The 24,998-nt window shown below is 42.1% G+C and overlaps 1 protein-coding gene across 6 annotated transcripts in view; it reads left to right on the top strand.

The window, feature by feature from the left end:
- ica1 (islet cell autoantigen 1) overlaps positions 1-16,736 on the top strand; it is an 87,079-nt gene extending 70,343 nt beyond the window's left edge. For all 6 annotated transcript variants that reach the window (XM_055662078.1, XM_055662047.1, XM_055662056.1 and 3 more), the window contains 3 exons: positions 7,071-7,331; positions 14,603-14,698; positions 16,549-16,736. In XM_055662078.1, coding sequence (XP_055518053.1) covers positions 7,071-7,331; positions 14,603-14,698; positions 16,549-16,670 — 479 coding nt within the window. In that variant the 3' untranslated portion in view covers positions 16,671-16,736. The remainder of the gene's footprint in view (positions 1-7,070; positions 7,332-14,602; positions 14,699-16,548) is intronic.
- The last annotated feature ends 8,262 nt before the right edge of the window (positions 16,737-24,998 follow it).

Here is a 24,998-nt window from a genome sequence, read left to right on the forward strand (position 1 = left end):
AATTATTTGTTCCCTCAATTCTAGCATTACAGATAACGTAACCTTTTTTACTCCAAACCATCACTATCAAACCTTGTACTCTTGCCTGCTTCAATCCTATCTGTCTGTCTGTCTGTCTGTCTGTCTGTCTGTCTGTCTGTCTGTCTGTCTGTCTGTCTGTCTCTATCTATCCATTTTCTAACACATTTTACCATCCACGCCATATTCAGGTTAATTTAAGATTTCACCCTATATTTCACAAGTTATTCATGATTGAAGTTAAAAAACAAGAAACCAAAAACCACTTCTCACAGATAGCCTTTTTCCAGCAGCTTCCAGTGATGATGTCACAATGTCGTGTCACAGATGTCCAATCACATCCGGTGGCGCTGTTGATGGCTGCCTCCGCCTATAGTCTGGTTATCTTTTTTATTTTTTGTTATGTTTAAGTATGTTCTTGTTTTTTTTTAGTATTTTATGTGGGGGGGAAGGGGATATGGTAAGGGGGAAACCGTCCTTCAGTCACTTCCTGGCGAGTATGCGACTATTATCCGAGTCGCGCCCTCGCCCTCACGGCCTACGAACTGGATTGGCGCAGCCTTTCCTGCCGGGACCGACCAGAGTTTCAGCAGCAGCGGTGCAGCGCTGAATACATCACGGAGCGGGCGAGGCCTTATCTGGGATCGCCGTTTGGAGCTCCGGAGTGTTGGGCCTGCTGCATCGACATCGCGGAGCTGTGGACTCCCAGCGCGGGCGGCACTGAGCAACATTGCGGAGTCCTGGGACCCTTTGCCGGGGGTCGCCAGCGTGAATCTCCGCCCAGCTCGGCCTGTGGACTTCGGGAGCCACGGACTCCGGTGGGAGGTGGCCGATTCAGAAGTCCAGGCAGCTGAGGTTGTTCTACCTTTCGACGTCGGGATTCCATCGTTCCCGGCGAGAGGGCCTGAACATCAAGCCGCCCGTAGCGGCAACTGCGGAGGGCTCGGGAGGCCCCGACCACGGGTGAACATTGGGGAACATCAGTGAGGAGGTTGACTGGACTTTAGTTCCTTCCCTCACAGTGGGGAAACTTTGGTGCCACTGTGAGAATGTTTGTGTAGTGAACTACTGTGTTCTGTGTTTTGTGTTTTTTTTATTTGTATGACTGTAAGGAAAATAGCATTTTGGTGTCTCTTAATTGAAGACAATGACAATAAATCAAATCAAGCAATGGCTCTCATTTACAAATGTATTTGTAATACTCATTTGTTCTGTATTGGGATGAAGTTTTCAATATCTTCCCACTAAACTGCTAACCAGTCAACTTCCTTTTTTGAATGTTTTCTTCACAGATACCATTTATACTTTTCCTACTTTGGTACAACTTCATCCCCTTCAAATCTGATTTATCCATATTCTCTTTACCTCCCTCCCACAGACACCCTCCCACCACTGTATAGATCCACCACTGATTTTCTGGGACCTTTGGTTCTAGAGCCTTTCTGGATTATCCATTTTGCTACACCAACAGAGGTCATGGCCTCCGAGTGGAGTCCAATGGAAGTCCGTCTAGGCCGCATTCAGCCCGGGGGCTGTAGGTTGCCGACCCCTGCTCTAATGTCTCTACATTGTTCAACTGTGGGTCCGCACCCATTTGCCTACAACAACTTCCCTTTGCATTCTCATACCATTACATCAGGAGTCCCGGAGGGAATTATCGTTAACTCCTATTTTTCATTTGCATGCCGAGTCTTAAAAATATTCAAAGATAGAGCATCAGTTACCATGTGTGCACCAACAACACTAGTTTTCCCATCGCCTCTCCTGACAGCCCTTCTGTCTCTAAATTGTCAGTAAGTTTGTTCTCGGCTAAATACAGGAAGTCCAAATTATTATTGTTATATTTCTCCGCCAGAAATTTGGTTCTCTCGGCACCAGCTCCAACATTTTCTGTGATGAAAGTTTGAGATGTAAACTTAAGATCATCTGAAACTCTGCTGCTAATGTGCTAACCTGCACCGTCTCCATTGCCCACTATTGTGCCATTGTTCACCTACATTGGCAACACCTTGACTTTGACACATCCATTGATTACAAAATTCTTCTGGTCTGGGTTTCTCCTGAGCTCTTTAACTACTTCTCACTTTGCAACCTCAGAAATTCAGGCTTTCTCTTATACATTTTGTTTTGGCTTTCTGCCACATCAGAGCCTGTGAGAACAGTCCCCACCACCTGTTCACGGAAAGGTATGGCAATGCCTGCAAATATGATTCACAATATTTTGATGCGTAGCTATGGCGAAAGATGACTGTGAGATTTATATATTGACAGTGAGATGTTCATAATTTCAATTTAATTCGGGCCCTTTAAGTAATAATCTTCCAAGGCTTGTTTTGAAGCGTTACAAGAGTTAGAGGTTGTCACAATTCCAGGTTTTTGAGAAATTCAAATGGATCCATTCAAATTATTCCTGTCAATTTGTGTGGGGTGAATAGGGGCTTAATACTTGCATCACATTCAAAACTCTCCCATTCGTGAAAGTGATCCAGTGTGCTCCAGTGGTGTTGTTAGAGCTTCCAAGGTAACTATACTGTGATTGATTGGAGTGTTTCCAGAGAACAAGCCAGCTGTACAATTAGTTAGAGTTGTTCATGAGCCTGATGTCATACCCGACATCGACAATTGATGGCTTCACGTGCAATAGTCTCTGCTGAAATGACTTATGTAGTTGTGTCTCTAAAATGGATACGAGTTGGTGGGGTGGGGGTTGGGGTGGGGGAGGTGGGTTATGGATCTACAAATGTGCTTGATCAAGCTGGTATTTCTCTGCTGCCTTTATCCACTTCTTCAAAAGAGTTTGCATGTGGAGTGACAGTGGCACAAATAAGAAAAACTGAGTTGGGAGATTAAATATCAAGATATATTTGTCAGAAGGAAAATGAAATATAAATGTTAATACAGAATCAAGGCAGGAATGTCCTTCAAATCTAACTGCCTTGTACATTTTAAATGAACCTTTCATCCACTTGTTTCTTTCACAACTGCTATATTATTATGTATCAATGTGGTCAGAGAGTGACATTGTTCGGTATATGGCTAGAAGAAAATAAAATTATGTTATAATAACAGCTGCCACATAAATGAAGATCCTACATATTTCTGTTGACATAATGATTGGATGGAGTATTGTTGCAACCAATTTAGTTGCAAGAGTAGATGAACTTCATCTTTTCTGATAATGCTTTTGTTCTAATATTTATGACATAAATTTTTCATTGGTTTCCTATAATTGTTTCCAAAATGTAATTCCACCAGTGGGTTTTGCACAATATATCTAAATGCCTTTGCGTCTGCAACCATGAATATTTTAAAGCCCCATGCTCTGAAGTTCTGATGGATACTTTGTATGTATCAAGTATGACATAACTAATTCCCATTCTCACCTCTTGTCTGTGTTTGTTCTCAGAGCTACCCATTAGTTGTTACACATAACCAATCTAACTCAAATTGAAAAATATAATAAAAATGGAAATGGGTTAGAGTAGGCCCATCAAGGTGACAGGTTTGCGACAGCTTGTTCGAGCTTGGCCTTTCTGATTTCCCAGGCCCAATTCATTGTTTCCTTTGTATTTACAGAAAACTCCGAAGCAGTAATAGCAGGAGAAATTTTTATTTTGGAATTAAAAATACTTTAAATTTACTTATTTCTAATCATCGAAGAGAAAGTATTTACAAATTAGCAGTAATTTTATTAACGCTTATGACCTTCCAATCATACTCCATCATAACTTTGTTGAAAATCACCCAGCAGGACCAGAAGCTGGGTCACACAAAGGTATACTTGTCCATCGTGTGGTCATTTGTGTAAACTGAAATGTGGATTAACACTTGGTGCATTCCAATGACCACTTTTGCATTTGTTAATCTGATCCAGTCTTCTGTGCTGAACAAGTTATTTTTTGTGGACCTTCTAAAGTAAAGGCAGAAGTTCTTTCATTTAACAAAGTTGTTACCAATTGGCCTTCAGTCCTTAAAGAAAGATTAACATGGAAGGCAAATGCAGGTGAGATCAAAAGCTATGTAAATAGCAGTCTCCTCCCTTGGATGGTAAATCAAAAACTTAGGGTGGGAGATGAAAATTGCATTCAAATTAAATTTAAGGCCTGAACAAATAACTAGTGGGAGACTCTCGGGCCAGAGGGCATAGCCTCATGATGAAAGGACATGCCTTTAGAAAGGTGATGAAGAGGAATATTTTTAGTCAGAGGGTGGTGGATCCATGGAATTCATTGCCATAGATGGATGGAGAGGCCATCATTTGGCATCTTTAAGGCAGAGATTGGCAGATTCTTGATTGGTAAGGGTGTCAATGGTTATGGGGAGAGAGCAAGAGAATGGGATTGAGAGGGAAAGATAGATCAGGCGTGATTGAATGGCAGACTACACTCGATGGGCCAAATGGCCTAGTCCTGCACCCATGATTTATGAACTTATCTGAGCAAATAATTTATGAAGCTTCTGGAGGGTACCAAAAAGCATTTTATTTCTTCAGCAATTTTGGCAAAGGATCAATGATGGACCAGCTAGTTTCAATCGTTGTTTGGGTCTGAATATTGGAATTATTGGTGAAAGGTTAGGATTCTTGCTGTGAGACTTTAATGAAACTGTAATACACGGAAAAAGCCCATTTGGTCCACCTTGTCCATGCTAGGTTGGCATTGTGTCTATCTATCAGATCTATGCCTCTCATAGCTATGTAACCTCTATAGAATGATAGAGCAATACAGCATAGTCACAGGTCCTTTGGCATAACGTGTTCATGCAGGCCATGTTGGCATATTGGACTAGTCTCATTCAGCTGCATTTAACCCATAGCCCTCTAAAGCCTTCCTTATCAATATGTGTCCAAATGTCTTTTAACATTCTTCATCGTAACCACTTGTATAGTGGCTTCTGCCAGCTCATTTCAAATATGATCTACTCTCTAGGTGAAACAGTTGCTTCTGAGATCCCTCTTAAATCTCTCCCCTCTCACCTTAAGCCTCTAGTTTTAAAGTCCTCTACCTTCGGAAAATATTCTGTGAGCATTCCACTCTGGCCACAAACTCTTTGAAGTACTTCCCCCTGGGAGGCTACTCCGGACTAGCAATGCCGCCAAAGCCAGATAAAAACAGCAGTAGCTTTTTTCCACGAGCAGTAGCTCTACTCAACAGCCAAAAATCTGTAGCCTCTTTTTACTCTGGTACTTTATTTTCACGTTTAAATTATAGTGTTTTATTTTTAATTGTCTACTGTATATCGTGTTTTTATCCTTGCGAGCAAAGCATCAAGGCAAATTCCTTGTATGTGAATATACTTGGCTAATACATTTTTATTCAATTCATTCAGTTTATGCATGCCCTCATGACCTTGTAAACCTCAATAAGGTCACCTCTCACCCTCATACACTGAAATAAAAGAGTCCCAACCTCAACAACCTCTCCCAATAACTTCACACAAGCCTTGGTAACATCCTGGTGAATCTCTTCTACATCCTTCCTGTAGCCAGGTTACCAGAACAGCACACAGGACTCCAAGTGTGGTTTCACCAACAACTTGTATAGCTGCATCATGATGTCATTTTCTCAGCTAAATGCTGCCTTCACTACACTGTCTACCTGACTCACCACTTTTAAGTAACCATGTGCCTGTACTGCCAGATATTTCTGTTCCACAACATTTTCCAGGGTTCTAACATTTACTGTGCAAGTCCTACCCTGGTCTGATATACCAAAATGCAGCACCTCACCCTTGTCAGAGTTAAATTCAATTTGCTATTCCTTGGCCCACCTTCCCAGCTGATCTGCATTTGTTGTAAACTTAGACATACCTTCCTCACTGTCAACAGTATCACTTCTTGGTATAATCTTCAAATTTACTATCAACATTAACTACATTGTCATCCAAATCCTTTAATCTATTGAACAAACAGAAGGGGAACCAACATTGACCCCACTGGTCATAGGCCTTGAATTTAAAAAAAAAACAACCCTTCACAATTGCTCTTTCATATTAAGCCAGTTTTGAAGTCAGTCAGCTACTCTCTCCTTAGATTCCATGCACTCTAACATACCCTGTTGGACCTTGTCAAAGGCCTTGCTAATGTCCACTGCCCTGCCTTCACAACCCTCTTGGTGACTCTTTAAAAAAAATCTCCCATCAGATTTGCAGGGCATGAACAAAGCCATGCTGACTATTCCTCTTCAGTCCGTGCCTATCCAAATGCTGGTAGATCCTGTCCCTAATAATCTCCTCTAACAACTTACCAATTAGTGATATCAGGCTCGTTATAGTTCTCTGGCTTCCCTATCGGTCCTTCGTAAATAATGGTACAACATTAGCCATCCGACAGTCTTACAGAATTTCACTTGTGGCTGAAGATCGGTAACTCGTATATGATCTAAGATAACACAATTCCTATGTCTCAACTCATTAGCTTCCATTATCTTTTCAGTAAACATGGATGAAAAGTATTCATTTAATATCTTCCCCCATTTCTTGTGGTTCTACACAGACGGTGTGCAGTTGTGGCTGATTATACACCAGAAGTGCCTTTGTGCAAATCTGTTGATCTTTCCCTTGCTTCTGCTTCACTGGATTCAATTGCAGATCATTTCCAAGCGAGTAACACTGGCCAAGTCGAGAAGATTACAGATTTAAACCACATTATTTAACGAAAACTGGTTCTAAACTTTTCTGAAAGTTTACTGGAAATACAATGGAAAATCAAACCCCAGAGAGATGACGTGTGAAAAGAAAAATGAATTGTTAGTATGGTTCTTGAATGTGTTTGGAATAAATATTATTTTTTTTTCAAGAAACAGACATTGAAGAAATTGCTGCTGTTTCATTGCAACATTTTTCATACCACATAAGTTGAAACACGTATGGCAAATGAATGATAATTATAAAGCTTTTTCTCCAAAATTAAGCTTTCCTTATAAATGAATGTTGTTTTAATTTTATGCATCACAAATATGCCGTTCTGTAATACCTGAGAATGAGATTTCATTTTTCATTTTGCTTCTACATTTTCCAAATTTTGGTGTTTTGTTTTTCAATTTTAAATTTAGCTCCAACAGAACTACTAATCAACTCCATGGAACCACAAACAAATGACAAGGATGAAATGGCTTTGCTGAATGAAATACTAAATGGGACATCACTGGAAGAGGGTGACTTCGGCAGGGAATGGCAAGCAGTATTTGGAGAAGACCTGAGTTCACCCAACAATCTAATGGCTGGTGAATCGGACCAATCTCCCTCTCCTTCAGGCTTCCTTCCTTCTCAACTGTTTGACAAAAGCTTAGGAGATGCATCATTTTCAGTTACAGGTAAGCATGGAAAATTAAGGATAATAACTCCTAGTATAACTTTATATTATAGACAATAGGTGCAGGAGTAGGCCATACGGCCCTTCGAGCAAGCACCGCCATTCAATATGATCATGGCTGATCATCCCCAATCAGTACCCCGTTCCTGCCTTCTCCCCATAAACCCTGACTCCACTATCTTTAAGAGCCCTATCTAGCTCTCTCTTGAAAGTATCCAGAGAACCGGCCTCCACCACCTTCTGAGGCAAAGAATTCCACAGACTCACAACTCTCTGTGTGAAAATGTGTTTCCTCATCTCCATTCTAAATAGCTTACCCCTTATTTTCTTAAACTGTGGCCCCTGGTTCTGGACTCCCCCAACATCGGGAACATGTTTCCTGCCTCTAGCGTGTCCAAACCATTAATAATCTTATATCTTTCAATAAGATCCCCTCTCATCCTTCAAAACTCCAGAGTGTACAAGCCCAGCCGCTCCATTTTCAGCATATGACAGTCCCGCCATCCCTGGTATTAACCTTTTAAACCTATGCTGCACTCCCTCAATCGCAAGAATGTTCTTCGACAGGACCAAAACTGCACACAATACTTCAGGTGTGGTCTCACTAGGGCCCTGTACAACTGCAGAAGGACCTCTTTGCTCCTATACTCAACTCCTCATGTTATGAAGGCCAACATGCCATTCGCTTTCTTCACTGCTTGCTGTACCTGCATGTTTATTTTCATTGACTGATGAACAAGGACCCCCCAGATCCCGTTGCACTTCCCCTTTTCCCAACTTGACACCATTTAGATAATAATCTGCCTTCCTGTTTTTACTACCAAAGTGGATAACCTCACATTTATCCACATTAAACTGTACATTACACATTATATTGATAATGTTGCCTAAAATTAACATTGAAATTTTTTAAATCTATATGAAGTTTTTCAATTTAATTTGTGGTTTCCAATTGTATTTACTAGTTAGCCTTGATCCATCTTCATGGGTTAGCATGGGGTAAGATCCCCCCTCAATCTTATAAATTCTAGCGAGTACAAGCCGAGTCTATCCAGTCTTTCTTCATATGAAAGTCCTGACATCCCAGGAATCAGTCTGGTGAACCTTCTCTGTACTCCCTCTATGGCAAGAATGTCTTTCATCCATCACGCCTTCCATGAAGTCAATTTTCTATCCAGTCAACAAGCTTTCCTTGGATCCCATGCGATCTAACCTTCCAGTGCAGCCTACTGTGTGGAACCTTGCCAAATGCCTTGCTGAAATCCATATGTACATCTACAGCTCTGCCCTCATCAACCTATTTGGTCAAACCTTCAAAAAACTCAATAAGATTTGTGAAACACATCTCCCACATACAAAGCCATGTTGACTGTCCCTAATTGTCCCACGTCCATCTAAATGCATGTATATCTTATCCCTCAGAAAATTCTCTAGTAACTTTTCAACCACAGATTTTAGACTAGAAAAAATAATTTTCATCTGCATCAGAAATGCCCTCATTCTTCAGGGAACGGGGGTTCCCCCCCCCACTAAAGATGAGGCTCTCACCAGGGTTTCTTCAATACCCCGCAACACTGCTCTCTCTCCCCATCCCCCCACTCGTAACAAGGGCAGAGTCCCCCTAGTCCTCACCTTTCACCCCACCAGCCGTCACATACAACAAATAATCTTCCGTCATTTTCGCCACCTCCAACGTGACCCCACCACTCGCCACATCTTCCCATCTCCCCCCCCGTCTGCTTTCAGCAAAGACCGCTCCCTCCGTAACTCCCTGGTCAATTCTTCCCTTCCCACCCGTACCACCCCCTCCCCGGGCACTTTCCTTGCAACCGCAAGAGATGCTACACGTGTTGCTTTACCTCCCCCCTCGACTCCATTCAAGGACCCAAACAGTGGTTCCAGGTGCGACAGACCTGCATCTCCTTCAACCTCATCTATTGCATCCGCTGCTCTAGAAGTCAGCTGATCTACATCGGTGAGACCAAGCGTAGGCTTGGCGATTGTTTTGCCGAACACCTCCGCTCGGTCCTCAATAACCTACCTGATCTCCCGGTGGCTCAGCACTTCATCTCCCCCTCCCATTCCGAATCCGACCTTTCTGTCCTGGGCCTCCTCAACAGACAATAGGTGCAGGAATAGGCCATTCGGCCCTTTGAGCCAGCACCGCCATTCAATGTGATCATGGCTGATCATCCCCAATCAGTACCCCGTTCCTGCCTTCTCTCCATATCCCCTGACTCTGCTATTTTTAAGAGCCCTATCTAGCTCTCTCTTGAAAGCATCCAGAGAACCTGCCTCCACCGCCCTCTGAGGCAGAGAATTCCACAGACTCGCCAATCTCTGTGAGAAAAAGTGTTTCCTCGTCTCCGTTTTAAATGGCTTACTCCTTATTCTTAAACTGACGCCTGGTTCTGGACTCCATCAACATTGGGAACATGTTTCCTGCCTCTAGTGTGTCCAAACCCTTAACAATTTAAACAGTTTCAATGAGATACCCTCTCATCCTTCTAAACTCCAGAGTGTACAAGCCCGGCTGCTCCAATCTCTCAGCATATGACAGTCCCACCATCCCGGAAATTAACCTTGTAAACCTACGCTGCACTCCCTAAATAGCAAGAATGTCCTTCCTCAAATTAGGAGATCAAAACTGCACACAATATTTCATGTGTGGCCTCACTATGGCTCTGTACAACTGCAGAAGGACCTCTTTGCTCCAATATTCGATTCCCCGTGTTATAAAGGCAAACATGCCATTCGATTTCTTCACTGCCTGCTGTATCTACATGCTTACTTTCATAGACTGATGGACAAGGACCTCCAGATCTCGTTGTTAATTCCCCTTTTCCTAACTTGATGCCATTTAGATAGTAATCTGCCTTCCTTTGTGTCATCTGCAAATTTGTTAATGTTACTTTGAATCCCTTCATCCAAATCATTGATGTTTATTGTAAATAGGCCCGGTCCCAGCACCAAGCCTTGCGGTACCCCACTAGACACTACCTGCCATTTTGAAGGGGACCAGTTAATCCCGTCTCTTTGTTTCCTGTCTGTCAACCACTTCTCTATCCATGTCAGCACTCTACCCCCAATACCATGTGCCATAATTTTGCCCACTAATCTCCTATGTGGGACCTTATCAAATGCTTTCTGAAAGTCCAGGTAAACTACATCCACTGGCTCTCCCTTGTCCATTTTCCTAGTTACATCTTCAAAAAATTTCCAGAAGATTAGGCCAGCATGATTTCCTCTTCGTAAATCCATGCTGACTCGGACCGATCCTGTTACTGCTATCCAAATGTTCGGCTATCTCATCATTTACAATTGACTCCAGCATCTTCCCCACCACCGATGTCAGGCTAACTGGTCTATAATTCCGTTTTCTCTCTCCCAGCCTTTCTTAAAAAGTGGGATAACATTAGCTCCCCTCCAATCCACAGGAACTGATCCCGAGTCTATAGAACATTGGAAAATTATCACCAATGTATCCACTATTACTAGAGCCTCCATGGCCTAAAGCCCCTGTCCCACTTCGGAAACCTGAACGTAAACCTCTGGTGACCTTGCCCGCGACCCAAGGTTTCCATGAGGTCACTCTCCCTAATGGTCGAACGTTGTTTCCGTATGTCGAGGCTTCTTATAGGTTGCTTCGATTATTTCAACAAAATCAAAACCGGCCTCGACTAAAAATAGGTTGTCGTTTGGTCGAAGCCAGTGGAGTGGGGTCGCTATTTACTTACAGGCAGTCGAAGGCCATCTCCTTAGCTGACTGGTCATTTTGACTGGCTCATTGGAGGTTCACGACCTAGAAGACCCACCTGTAGGTAAAATGCCCACTAACTTTATTGAACTTCTTACAACTGTCTCCACTCCTTCTTCCCCCACCCCCCCCCCCCTCCCCTTCCACTTCTCCCCCTTCTTTCTGCTTCTCTCATTCTCCGCGCTCTCTAAAGGACTTACCGTGCTCTGTGGCAGGTCTCTGCATCGCGCAGACAGCGCTCCTCCGCTCTCCATGGCCCTCACCTTCGCGATGTGTTTGTGCGTGTGCGTGTGTGTGTGTTTGTGCGTGTGTGTGTGCGTGTGTGTGTGGTCGGGAGATGCAGCTCACGCTTCGGTCGATCCAGCTTGAGGCTTTTCAGGCGAGTGACCAAAACCTCTGGCGACCTCATGGAAACCTTGGGTCGCGGGCAAGGTCACCAGAGGTTTCCGTTAAGGGTTTATTAAGTGGGACAGGAGCAAATGTGAGCACCACTGGAAATTGGAGGAGCAGCACCTCATATTTCACTTTGTTTGTACCCCAACGGCACGAACATTCACTTCTCCAATTTTCGGTAGCCCTTATTGTCTCCTCCCCTTCTTAGCTCTCCCTCAACCCTCTGGCTCCTCTTCCTTTCTTTCCCCGCCTTCCCCCCCCACCCTACATCAGTCTGAAGAAGGGTTTTGGCCCGAAACGTTGCCTATTTCCTTCGCTCCATAGTTTCTCCAGCACTTTTGTCTACCTTTGATTTTCCAGCATCTGCAGTTCCTTTTTCCGGAAGTGGTGGCGCTGTTTTTTTGTCCCAGTTGGAGCACAAAGATAATAAAGTGTAAAAATGGAGCAAAAATGAGAAGTGACAAAAATAGAGACATGGAAAGCTAAGAGAGATTATGATAGTTCAGTCCAGAATCCATGTCATGTCAAAAGTGAATTGGAAAAATAAACTATTTGCAAGTGTTAATAGACCCTTGTTGTGCATTCCCAATGATAGAACGTTCTTGATTTGGGCTATGCTATGTAGGGATCAGAAAAGAGCTGACTTGATCTAATCTTTTCATTAACGTCAGTATATCATTTTAACTAACTTAATTTGTTTTGTTCATCAAAAATTGAGTTCATATTAAGATATGGAAGGAAATATTCATCTTACCCATTTATAAGTCTGGGGGAGTGGGGGGGGGAATGTTTTTTGTGGTGATAAATATCCACTTAAAAAAAAGTATTGTGGTGCGTGGGTCTCAAAAGGAGGCACGGAGTCCAGTGTTTGAGGAGCCGCCACAGTATAATCAATCACCTGGTAATGTCAGTAGTGTTTAAACATTTCACCATTAATTGAGGTTATTCCCAAGTATGAATTTAGTAATATTTCATTGTGCTTTTCAAAATTGGATTCTCCATTTTGAAAGAAAAATGTGTGATCGGGGGCCTGCTCTGATTTCTGTCGGGCTGTATGCATGAGTTTTATTTGCATACAAATTTCAGGTCAGTGATTGATGTTGACATTTCTCATGGCCGTCTCACTACCAGGAGGTTTGCAGTTGGTTGACCTTGGTTAAATAATTTAAATTAATATATTGCTTGAATACATACCATTCACCTGGGAGAAGTTGAGTGCGATTGAAGGAAAAACTAAATATAATTTGGTGTTGCATTCTGTCCTATACATTACGATGAGAAAAATGAATTGTTCAATGAGAAAACATTGAGTTAAGCACAAAATGTTTTTTGAAAATATTTCTGATGCATAGCATGGCACAGTTCATGTTTTTATAGGATGGTGAACCTGAGGTTTTTGTTTCTATTTTATTCCTTTTCCACTTTCAGAGTCAGAGCATGGAAATGGGTTCTTGCCAACTAGTCCATGCAGATCAAGATGCCCAACCTAAGCTGGTCCTGTTTGCCTGTGTTTGGCTCATATCCCTCTAAACCTTTCCTATTCGTGTACTTGTCCATGTGTCTTTGAAATGCTGTTATAGAACCTGCCTCAATTACCTTCTCTGGCAGCTCGTTCCATATACCCACCACCCTCTGAGTGAAAATGTTGCCCCTCAGGTGCCTATGAAATCTTTCCCCGCTCACCTTAAACATATGTTCCCCAGTTCTTAATTCTCCTACCCAGGGTAAATGCATTGATTTGATCTATTCCCCTCAAGATTTTATGCACCTCCATAAAATCACCCATCAGCCTCCTGCGCTTCGTCCTAGCCTTCCCAACCGTTTCCAATTGCTCATGCCCTGGAATCCTAGCAACTTACTTGTAAATATTCTCTGCACTCTTTCCAGCTTAATGACATCCTTCCTAAAGCAGACTGACCAAAAATTTGCTATGTATGTGCTTGGCAATTCTATGAAGTCCTTGAGCTAAGCATGTCAAATGCAACTTGTAAGTTATACTGTTAACACATTAATAATAACATTAATATTAATGTGTTAACATAGAAAACGTCATTGTAATCACAGTACAACGAGAGAAAATAGCGTGACCTTTTAGCAAAACGGCAAAAAAGGCTAATTTAGGCACGATCATGAAAAAGGCAGGAAGGCATTTATGGCAAAATCCTGGCTCTAGTTATCAGTGATGAATGGTACCAAATCCACTATTTTAAACAGTGGTAGTCCGTTGTATGTATAGCCAGGTCTATGATGACCCAGAAATTGGAAGCTGCTGCGTCTGACTTCCCCTTCTGGATTCATCAGAGACCCCAGAAATGATGCATTCTGAGTGCAGTAACAGGACATTATAGATCAGAAAACTTGGAGCTCATGCTAAGAGAGAGCCTCCTACTTTTGGTTCACATTAGCTAGGGTTCATAGCTGGTCTTGAACTCGCAGCCGCATGTGATTCTTCAGCGTCAGCAGTGATACAGATGATGGCACTATCATCTTCGAGTCAGAAAATTCTGTGCCCCACCCTACTTGAGAGATGGAGCATTGAAATCAATTGGACGCACCGGTTCAGCACTGAGTGAGTGTTATACTCTCGGAGTTGCCATCTTTCAGGTGCAGTGTTAAACTAGGGCTTCGCACAATCTCTATGCAGACATGCAACTATTATTTCAAAGAAGAACTGAGACGTTATTCCGAGTGTTATGAAAATATTTATTTAATTTGTGATATTTATTAAAAAAATTATCTGGTTTCTGGATGTTTAGTCAGTGCTCCAACCCAACTGCCAACAATGAGTGCAGCTCAAAAGTACTAGCGGGTAATTGGTTGTCTGTGTGGACACCACCCTGTAATATATGTGAATCAGAATACTAAACACAAGTCTTTCACTGCATGCAATCAAACTGTAACAAGATCAGAAATGCATAATAGTTGTTCTATAATAACCTGCTTATTTGTGGTTCTGTGGTAATAATTCACAATAGTGTGTGTGGTAACACTAACCTTAATATGGTTGGTTAATACATTTTCTTTACAACATCTATTCAAAAATGTCCTCAATAATTTGTAGTGGTTTAAAACATTTCTAGTCATTTTAGACATGAATAATGCTTTGCTTGTTTCTTTTTAAGGCTGGACAGCAGCTGGTCTCAGTCTTCAACCTACATCTCAATCAAAAGAGCACCAAAATGGATTCATTGACAATATGAGTAAAAATCCATTTAAAGGTAATTGTCCAGGGAGGGAAGGAGGAGGGGGGGAGGAGAAAGAGGGGGGGGGGGGGGGAGAGAGGGGGGGAGGAGGGGGGTGGGGGGAGGGGGGGGGGGGGAAGAGGAGAGGAGGAGGGGGAGGAGGGGGGGGAAGAGGAGGGGGGTGGGGGGAAGAGGTGGGGGGGGGGCAAGGGGAGGAGGGGGGGAAGAGAGGAAGGGGGGGGGGGAGGGGGGGGGGGAGAAAGAGGAGGAAGTGGGGGGAGGAGGAGGAAGGGGTGGGGGAGGAGGAGGAGGAAGGGGGGGGGGGGGGAGTGAAGTGGGGGGAGGGGGAGGAGGAGGGGGAAGGGGGGGGGGGGGGAAAGGAGAAGGGGGGGGGGGGGAAGGGGGGAGGGGGAGAGGAGGAGGGGGGGGGGGGGGGAGAGGGGGGGAGAGAGAGGGGGAGGGGGGGGGAGAGGGAGAGGGAGAGGGAGAGAGAGAGAGAGGTATAGCAACAGGTGTTGCATCTTCTGTGGTTGGGGAAGTTACCTGGGGAAGGGGTGGGAAGGGATGAGTTAACCATGGAGTTGCGGAGGGAACGGTCTCTGCGGAAGGCAGAAAGTGGTGGAGATGGGAACATTTGGCTAGTGGTGGGATCCCGTTGGAGGTAGCGGACATTTCTGCGGATTATGTGTTGTATGTGACGGCTGATGGGGTGGCAAGGATTAGGGGGAGCAAGGGAAAGCTGCAGGGTACCGAGGAGACACGAGTGAGGGCCTCATCTATGATGGGAGTTCCCTAGAGAATGAGGACATCTCAGCTGTTCTAGTATGTCTTTACTGCAAGATCATTTGTGTATAGGAAGCAATCCTTGCTGTTTCTGTCATCACCCTTTGGCCCTTGCCACCGAGCCATTTTCAGATCCAATTTCCCACTTTTCCATAGCCAATGAACTGGCCTCAACTACCTTCTGTGGCAGAGAATTACAGAGATTCACCACTCTCTGTGTGAAAAATGTTTTTCTCATCTCGGTCCTAAAAGACTTCCCCCCCTTATCCTTAAACTGTGACCCCTTGTTCTGGACTTCCCCAACATCGGGAACAATCTTCCTGCATCTAGCCTGTCCAATCTCTTAAGAATTTTATAAGTTTCTATAAGATCCCCCCTCAATCTTATAAATTCTAGCGAGTACAAACCGAGTCTATCCAGTCTTTCTTCATATGAAAGTCCTGACATCCCAGGAATCAGTCTGGTGAACCTTCTCTGTACTCCCTCTATGGCAAGAATGTCTTTCATCCATCACGCCTTCCATGAAGTCAATTTTCTATCCAGTCAGCAAGCTTTCCTTGGATCCCATGCGATCTAACCTTCCAGTGCAGCCTACTGTGTGGAACCTTGCCAAATGCCTTGCTGAAATCCATATGTACATCTACAGCTCTGCCCTCATCAACCTATTTGGTCAAACCTTCAAAAAACTCAATAAGATTTGTGAAACACATCTCCCACATACAAAGCCATGTTGACTGTCCCTAATAGTCCCACGCCCATCTAAATGGAACAATTTTCTGTGGGTTCCATGGGCTTTTCAAATGAACCTGATCTATAGGCCCCGATTAAAAAATCTTGCTGAAATCCAAATAGATGACAGCAATTGTACAGTCCTGACTGACTCTTCTTGATCACGGTAATTTGAAGAATGTATTCTCCTTGGGTAAATCTATTGTTAAATTTAGCATGTAATATAAACAAGTATTACATTTTAATCGTACTTGGGTAAATGTATAGACTGGTCTTATCCTACAATTAAGATATTTTAACACCGTAATTCATCAACGGAATATTTAATGTGTATTGTCAGAGTGATTACACACAATTATTTCATGTGCTTACAGCTACTCAGAAAAATTCAACTGACCTGACGACATGGTTTAACCTTTTTGCTGACTTGGATCCATTGTCAAACCCAGATGCTATTGGACGAACTGATAAGGAGCATGAACTCCTCAATGCATGACACACACTTGGACAAGCTGTAATCATAACTATAACATTGTAATCTTTGGTAAATCTATTGAATGCTGAGTACTGGAGCCTAATTTTCTAATATTTCACTCATTATAAACTGCTGAAAAAACGTTTACTCATTTTAACAGCACAAAGGATGACAATCTGTAAATGTTGCTGTCTTGTTGCCAAATGAAAGAGTCGAGAGTAGAGATTGTTCAATTAAGCAAATGTTTTCTATATTACTTTCTACAACCATCAACAAATCTATTACATTTCTTGAGAGATGTGGCAAAACATTTCACCCAGTGAAGCTCATTCATTTCATCGTGCTGCCTTCTATACTAAACATCTTTCGTTATTCAATTATTCTCAGTAAACAAGTCAGACATCACTTTGAGTTGGGTAGGATAAAAATACTCGTCACTCCAAAATTTACCTGCCCCCCTCAACTTTGTCAAAGAAACATCGCCAACTCCACATGGGTCTCCTTCTGAATGCACCTCCATTCATATACTCTCAAATTATGTACAATATAACTTTTATTTTTGTTGTTGATATGATTTCCATTGATGTACTCTGTTCATTTGTAAAACCTACACAGTAACACCAATTGCCATTCAATTATCAGCATTACCAACTATACATGATGGTCATTGGACGGATCAGTAACCCTCACAGCAATGTGGAATCAGTAAACATCTCTGAATCATAGATGAAGGAAGGACTAATGGATTTGGACTGGCAAGCATGACTGTAGCAAGTTCAGCTCTATAGTGGTCAATCTATTCTTGGCAATTATTTCAATCCCATTCTGTCCATTCCTCAAATGAAGGGTTGAAATTGTACCTCATTGTGCCCATTGTGTCCTGGGGAAAATGGGCAAGGAGGACCAATTTTAAACTGACATCTTATACCGAATCATCTGCCCAGCAGACATCTGGAGTAGTTAATTAAAATGTATAAGCTACATAGAAGCCCCAATACATACATTAGGTCATTCTGCAGAAACTGGCTACTGTACACCAAGGCATGTGCCTGGCCTGCAAACTAGGCTTGGTCGTTACCAATGAAGAATTTTTGAATGACCAGTTTTCTACATACAAGTTTGTTCATGTTCACAATAATTGCTGCTCCACACCCCTCCTGGCACTTAGCATTGGCCTACCTCTGCCACTAACTACACATGCAGTCCCCTCACTTGAAGAAAATGATGAGACAGATCCAAATTATTGATACACGGTCAGGTCCAATTTTGGACCATTTTTTGTCTTAAAAGTTGGGGCAACATAACAGGGGGAAAGTAATTTCCAACATGATTTTTTAAAACTAGATTTCAACTACAACAATTTTTAAATATCAAAACTTGTTTGGTAGGACCAAAATCAAGCTGTCTTAACAACTTCTAAATCATCTTTACCATGTTGTAAATTAATCAATTGTAACAACATTATCTTTTTAAGAGCAAGGAAAATGCATGGTATTATAACCAAATTCAACAGAAATAATATCTTTACCTACAACCTAGCCTAACCAACCTAAGGGAATCTTAGTCAATAATTAGGCTAATGATCAGCTAACTCCACTAATGATTTAAGTACTGGTTAAAATTTGGCCTGTATAATATTTTCTTACCGGAAAACTGTGTTCTTGCTTTTATTTTAGTGCAAAATATTTGTAACATGATCTGCCGTTGGTATCACAGAGAACATCTTGTAGACTCGATTAATCATTCGACCCAAAATTTGATTGGTGTTTCTGGGGATTACTGCCATTCAGTTCTTGTGCTTATCTCTTTTCTTCCAAACAGTTATTTATGCCTCTTTCTCTGCAGGTCTGCTATTTTTAAAGTAAATATCCTGTCACATTTTGCATGATGCTATTTAATCTATTTCCGCCATGCTTTGATTTAGTATTTTCCTGATCATAGCAATGTGCTTTACATTCTCATTGTCCCATTGTTCCTCCGGTTATTACGTTTGTGACCTTCGATTAAAGACGACTGATAATTTATTTTTATGAAACAAAATCTTCTTCATTTTGAATTTTTCTAATGATCTCCCTTAAATTTCTGTTCTAATGAAAACAATTCCATCTGCACCACGAGGTTAGCATTGAGACCTTTCGTTTGTGATTAACATCCAAGCATAGCTCCTCTGTCCTCCAAGGTCCAAACAACCTCCTTTCAGTGTTCAGAAATGTGCATGGTATTCGACCCGAGGCATTATCACAACGTGTAAAGGTTTAGCATAAATTGTTGTACTCTAGTCCTTGAGAAAGACAAGGATCCTTATGCAATTATAACAGCTTTCTCAATTGGTCATAGCACCTGAAAATATTGTGAATCCTCTTGTTCCTGCATTCAATTTGAAACTATAATTTAATGTTATATTGCTTCTTGTTCTTTCTGCATTATTTTGAGTGAATAGGACTTGTATTAGATGAACCATATGAATTCACGATGCACGCCGACTGACTTGAAAGAGCACATTAACCCTTGCATGGGCGGTTCTCATGTTCTAAGAATAAAATGTTGGGCTGCATCCAGTTTGGGCAAGCACCAGGAAAGAAATGCAGCACAAAACAAGTCAGTGTGGTCAACAGAGGCTGCCAGGTGCACTTTTACAGTATTTTAGAAATGCCACGTAAACACAAAAAAAGGACCTTTCAGCCGGCAGCATCTGAACCTGCTCAGCTCACTATAAAACATTTCAGAGGGAGGATGGAGAAAGCCCTCGCACACTGCCTGAGATGATGACAAATTGACCCAATTTGGATTGGATAATTTGGGACAAGTTTCATGATGATAGTTCTCTAAATTAGTCTGGTTGTGTTAGTTTCGCCTTATGACTATATCCATCCCAGCAGTTCAATGTATTTCGTACATCGCAAATAAATTAGAAAAGTTAATTCCTTGAAAGAACATTGAATCAAATCTCTAAGCCATAATCTCTCTAAAATCTAGAATTCAAAATAAAAACCTATATAATCATTTAACTCCAGATTTTAAATGTAAATTTGGATGTGTGGGAATATGGACTTGTGAAAACAAATGCAGTGACTTTTCACTGAGTACGTTTAATTGATGTTGACAGAGTTTTTGTCTCAGGCCCTGAGCACTGTCTCTGGCAAGTTTCAAGCAACGGCAGTGCAGCTCCAGGGACCCGGTTCTGATCGATACCTGGGGGGCTGTCTGTGCAACATTAGCACATTTTCGTTGTGACTGCCTGGGTGTCCTCGCACATCCCAAAGAAGCAGTGGTAGGTTAATTGGTTATGGTAGCTTGCCACTAGTGGGCAGCAAGAGAATGGAGGAGGGGGTCGATGGGACCCACAATAGAGAATAGGTTGCAGGAAAATTAGTGGAGAATGAGAACGTTCTAACAGCAAACCTAACAGCTGAATGGCTGTCTCCTATCTTATGGAAAAAAACAACACAACTGAGCTAGCTAGACATTCGCCACCATGATGTCTAGCTGATGATTGGAATGGAAAAACTGACCTTTCCTTGCCTACCTTCAGGCACAAGCAAATTCTAATTTTGTTACAACAATCTGACTGTGATTGGCTGACAGCACAGACCAGGAATCAAATGTGGGGTCTTCTTGTCTGAATTCTTCACCACACACAGCAGTAAACTAGATCATGTCAATTCCCAAACACTAATTAACCCTCCTTTGACAACAGGGTCATTTTCTAGAAGTGGTATTATATTATTATTTTAATGTCAGAGTAGCTAATAGAAGAATTTAATTTCACAGCTTTCATTTTTTCTATTATATCTCACACAATTGTTTAAGAATTTGAAATTAAACCTTGCAAAATTTTCTTAAATTAAAATGGTAAAGATTATATTGAATTTAGCAGTTTTATTTTACGTTTCCATGGGGTTTTTTTTTTTTCGCAATTTGTCAGATGGAATTAATTTTTATCTGAAATCTCTTTCCATTTGGTATACGTGCATTGTTTAATTTCTGAATACATTTTCAAGGTTGTGTGGAATAGCTAAGCAACTAAAATGGTTTCAAAAAATCACATCAGTAAGAGCATCCTAAATTGTGCAATGCTACTTACTACTAAACTGTTTTTACAAAAAAAGACAATACTTAATATATCACAAATTATTGGTCTTTGCTTGAAATGGAATTTCATCCTGTGGTTTTTTTTGCTGTCGTGAAAATAAAATTATAATATTTACATTTCTTTTTTGCCATCCTGCTTTTTATCTGTTTCATTACTCTCAAGATGGCTGATTCCATGCCTGAATGATCAGTTGTCAAGATATTGATTCCTCTCTCAAACATAGTCCCTCATCTCCACTGAACTCCGGGCTAAAGTGAAAAACATCTCAAGCCTTCATGGGTCAGTCTTGACAGTCTAAAGCGAGGGACAGGCACTGGATGGAAAAAAAAAATATTCTATCAATTGTTGTCTCCCATACAGAGCCTTCACCAATAAAAGTGCACACCAACCAATTTCAGGTACAGTCCTAACAATTTTGCTGTCTATTTTGCCATTATAAACAAGACTTTAGAATATCAATCAAAGTGCTTCTAGGAATTTGAGATAAAATGAAAGCATCACACAAGGGTCTTCAAGTAGCTATGCCTTTTGTGCAGCAATTCAATCATGCATGTCTTGGACTTGCCTAATTAATGATCTCAACTTGCTGCTTGGCAACCTCTCAAATGACTGCACAGAACTGCTGATGCTGTGCTAACAGACTGCCAATGCCTGTTCTCTCCACGTGCCTTTGAATAAACTTCAAAGGGTGCACACCCTAAAAGCTTGCTTGGGAACACATTCAATATTCAGAAAAGTGGTCCCATATCCTCCATCACTGCTCCCTACTTAACATCAAGCCACACACAATTGTTTCTGTGGTTGGCCAAAATTTAAGGGTCGTTATCGATTCAGAGATCTGCCAAAACATCCAACGTTTTCACTTGCCATTTAGCTGTAAAATGTTTCAGCCACTTTTAAACCACACGAATTTCAGAGACTTCCAGGCACAATTTTTAAAAGATATGTTTTTGATTGCAATAGCAAGCTGAGCAACTATTTGATCAAGATTAAAGGTATCTCCCTTGAAACTATTTAATAGTTACTTAGTTTATAATTGTGACTACCTAAAAAAATAACAATCATTCAAGATTCACTACTCAGTTTTCTTAATTTGATGAACGTTTATTGGATGTTTTATTTTTTAAGTTTTCTCGAAGTTAAACATGCCAAGTTTGCAATAATCCATGTCAGTTATACTTCCTCTGATAAATATATCGAGGATTCATTTTAAAATAACCTGAATGATGATTTCAATGAATAAATAATTTTCAGGCAGGATTGTGTAATTGCAAAAAATGCTGCCAGTGTGGTAATATCATTGCCTCTCAGTGCGCTGAATGCAGTTATTTTGCAATGTCACAGTTAGCTAATATTCACTATCATTAAGAAATTATACTCAGAGCTGTTCAACCAAATTATTAGCACGTTTTTACACACAGAGGATATTATCTTTAGGTTTGCAGAACACAATAAAGAAACTCCTGCATCAAAAGTGCATGGTTGTTAAACTGTAACTAATCAGATTGTAAATAGACTGTAGGAGTTTCCAAGGAAGATTCTGTATTCATTTTTAAATCTTAATAAATACTAGACTAAGAGGGACACGTTGGGTCCCAGTCACATGGGAGACCTGGTCCCAAACGCAACCCATTCCCCAACTCAATATTCCACCACTCACCTGTTTCTCAATGCAATATTCCACCACTCACCCATAGCCCCTAACTGCGCAGGCGCGGCTCATTTCCCCTCATCCCTGAGCACTCCCTGCCCCTCCTCTTCATGTGTGGGGGGGGGGGGGGGGGGGGGGGGGGGGTGTAGTGTGTGGACGGGGGTGGACGTGTGGCAGAGAGGGGTCTATGGGTGGGGGGGAGAGTGTGTGTGGGGGGGGGGGGGTGTGCGGGGGTGTGTGTGGGCGGGGGGGGAGTTGTGGGGTGACAGGGATGTGTGGGCGGGGGGAGGGAGGAGGGTCAGGGTGTAAGTTCGGAAAAAAGACGGAAGAGCCAAGGGGGAGAGGGGGTATCACGGGTAGGGGCTGGAGCTGGCGGCGTGATTGGGACTTACAGCGGGTGCTGGTCGCTGGTCGTTCTCCTTCGCCAGGATCAGAGTCTCCGCTTTCTGTTTGGCGACATCTCCGACTCCGGGCTGGGCTGGGTCTCCGACGCTGGGCTGGTTCGGGCCCCTCCAAAAATTGTGTCCGGCTCGAAACCTCCGCCACCCATCGTCAGCTCCAGTAAAGACACAATGACGCAGGAAGGAGCGGACCGTCCCGGGGAGTGACAGAAGAGACTAATCCGCGCAGCGCCGACTGGCAGAAGAGATCGATCTGCGCAAGCGTGTTTTTTAAGATTGTTAAACCTTGCTAACTTATCACATTCAACCAATCAGAACGTAACTCGCAGCACAGGAGAACGGTGTGTGAGCTGGCGAAAAATTGTAGCGTTATCGCGTACCCTTGTTGCGCAAATAGAAAGACCACCCAAACCAGATGATAACAAGATCAGGGTTTTGGTTATTGATATGGATAGAATATAGATAAAAGATAGATAACAGCAGAAAACAATATTACACAGCCTATCCATCATAAAGCACAGTATTCTGTGTGGATTTCTATATAAAGTCAGGAAAGTGATAAATCTGCTTGATTAAAAGATACTGAAGGCAGTTAATGTGCTACTTTACCGTTTCCAAGGCATTGGTCAGTTGTTGACCAATCATATGCAGATACAACAGACATCAAAGCTGTTCAATCTCTGTGATGGCCACCACGTAACTACTGTCCTCAACAACCCAATCTGGTCTCTGACACACTCCAGGCCCAAACCTGAGCATCTGACTTTTAAATGCTCACTCAAAAATACTCAAGTAGCTTCTGTAACAATACAAATGAAACAGCAGGAAGCCACAAATGTATTTCCTCATCTAATTGACCTTGCAAAATCCACAGACTAAAAGAGCCCAAGATAGTTGTACTAATACAATCACTTGCCACAACTGATTACCCTAATTTCTGCGTATATCCTATCCCACCATTAAAACAGATTAACCTGAAGTGCCCATATCATGATTTTATATTGGCAATAGTGATTGGTGATGGGTTCCCAGTATTGACTTTACCACATCCCATCTTTAGATCAAACAAGATTAAATTTGCAATTATTAGATCAAATGTGATTATATTTGCAATAGTGATTGGCCCTGGGCTACCAGCATTGACTTTGCACATCAGATCAAACATGTGCAAGGAAACTCATAGTTCAGTAACTCAAGAAACTTAATACCTTCCAGAATAAAGCAACCTGCTTTACACCAATTCACACCAATCCAACAACCTGAATATTCACTCAATGAGCAGTAGGCATGTGGTAATCACCATCTGCAAGGCCTCACATTCACTGGCTATCCTGACTAAATAACTTATCAATTAACATAACCGTGGCTAGGTTTAAATCCTGGAACTCATTCCTCAGCAGAAGCATTGAAGTACCTTCATCAGAAGGGTTGCATGTGTTGAAGATCATTCACCACCACTCAAGTTTACTTAGAAATGTGCTGGCCCAAACAATGAACGAATGAAGAAAACTTCAAGGGGCTCCTGGTTGGCTTCCCATCTTCATCCTTCTAAAGGTCTAGCTCATCCCAAACTCTGCCGTTCACAACCAAAATTCCGTAGGTTTGATGATTCTATTTGACCTAATAGGTGGAAAGGGTACAGAAGAAATTCACCAGAATGTTTACCTGGGCTTGCAGGCTTGAGATACAGGGAGAAGTTGGGGAGGCTGGGATTTATTTATTTGGAGTGTAAGAGGCCGAGGGGTGATCTTATTGAGGTATATGCGGTCATGAGGGGAATGAATAAAGTGAATGCTCACAGACTTTTTCCCCCATGGTGGTGGATTCTAGAACTACAGGGCAAAGGCTTGTGAGGAGATAGATATTTAAGACGGGCCTCAGAGGGTGGCCCGTTTCTGGTGTGAGCTGTCAGAAGATGCTATAGCAGTAAATGCAATTATGATTTTTTAAAGACAGTTGGATAGAGATATTGGTGTATAGGGTTTAAAGGGCTAAAGGCCAAATGCTCGCAAACCTAAATATTCACTGGGTGAGCAGCATATTCAGTCTGAAGAAGGGTCTCGACCCGAAACATCACCCATTCCTTCCCTCTGGAGATGCTGCCTGTCCCGCTGAGTATCTCCAGCATTTTGTGTCCACCTGAACAGCATATTGGACTAGCCCTATATGCTGACATGGACAAGATGGATTCAAGGGCCTCTTCC

This window comes from Leucoraja erinacea, chromosome 2, assembly GCF_028641065.1.
Source record: "Leucoraja erinacea ecotype New England chromosome 2, Leri_hhj_1, whole genome shotgun sequence".
Classification (NCBI taxonomy): Eukaryota; Metazoa; Chordata; class Chondrichthyes; order Rajiformes; family Rajidae; genus Leucoraja; species Leucoraja erinaceus.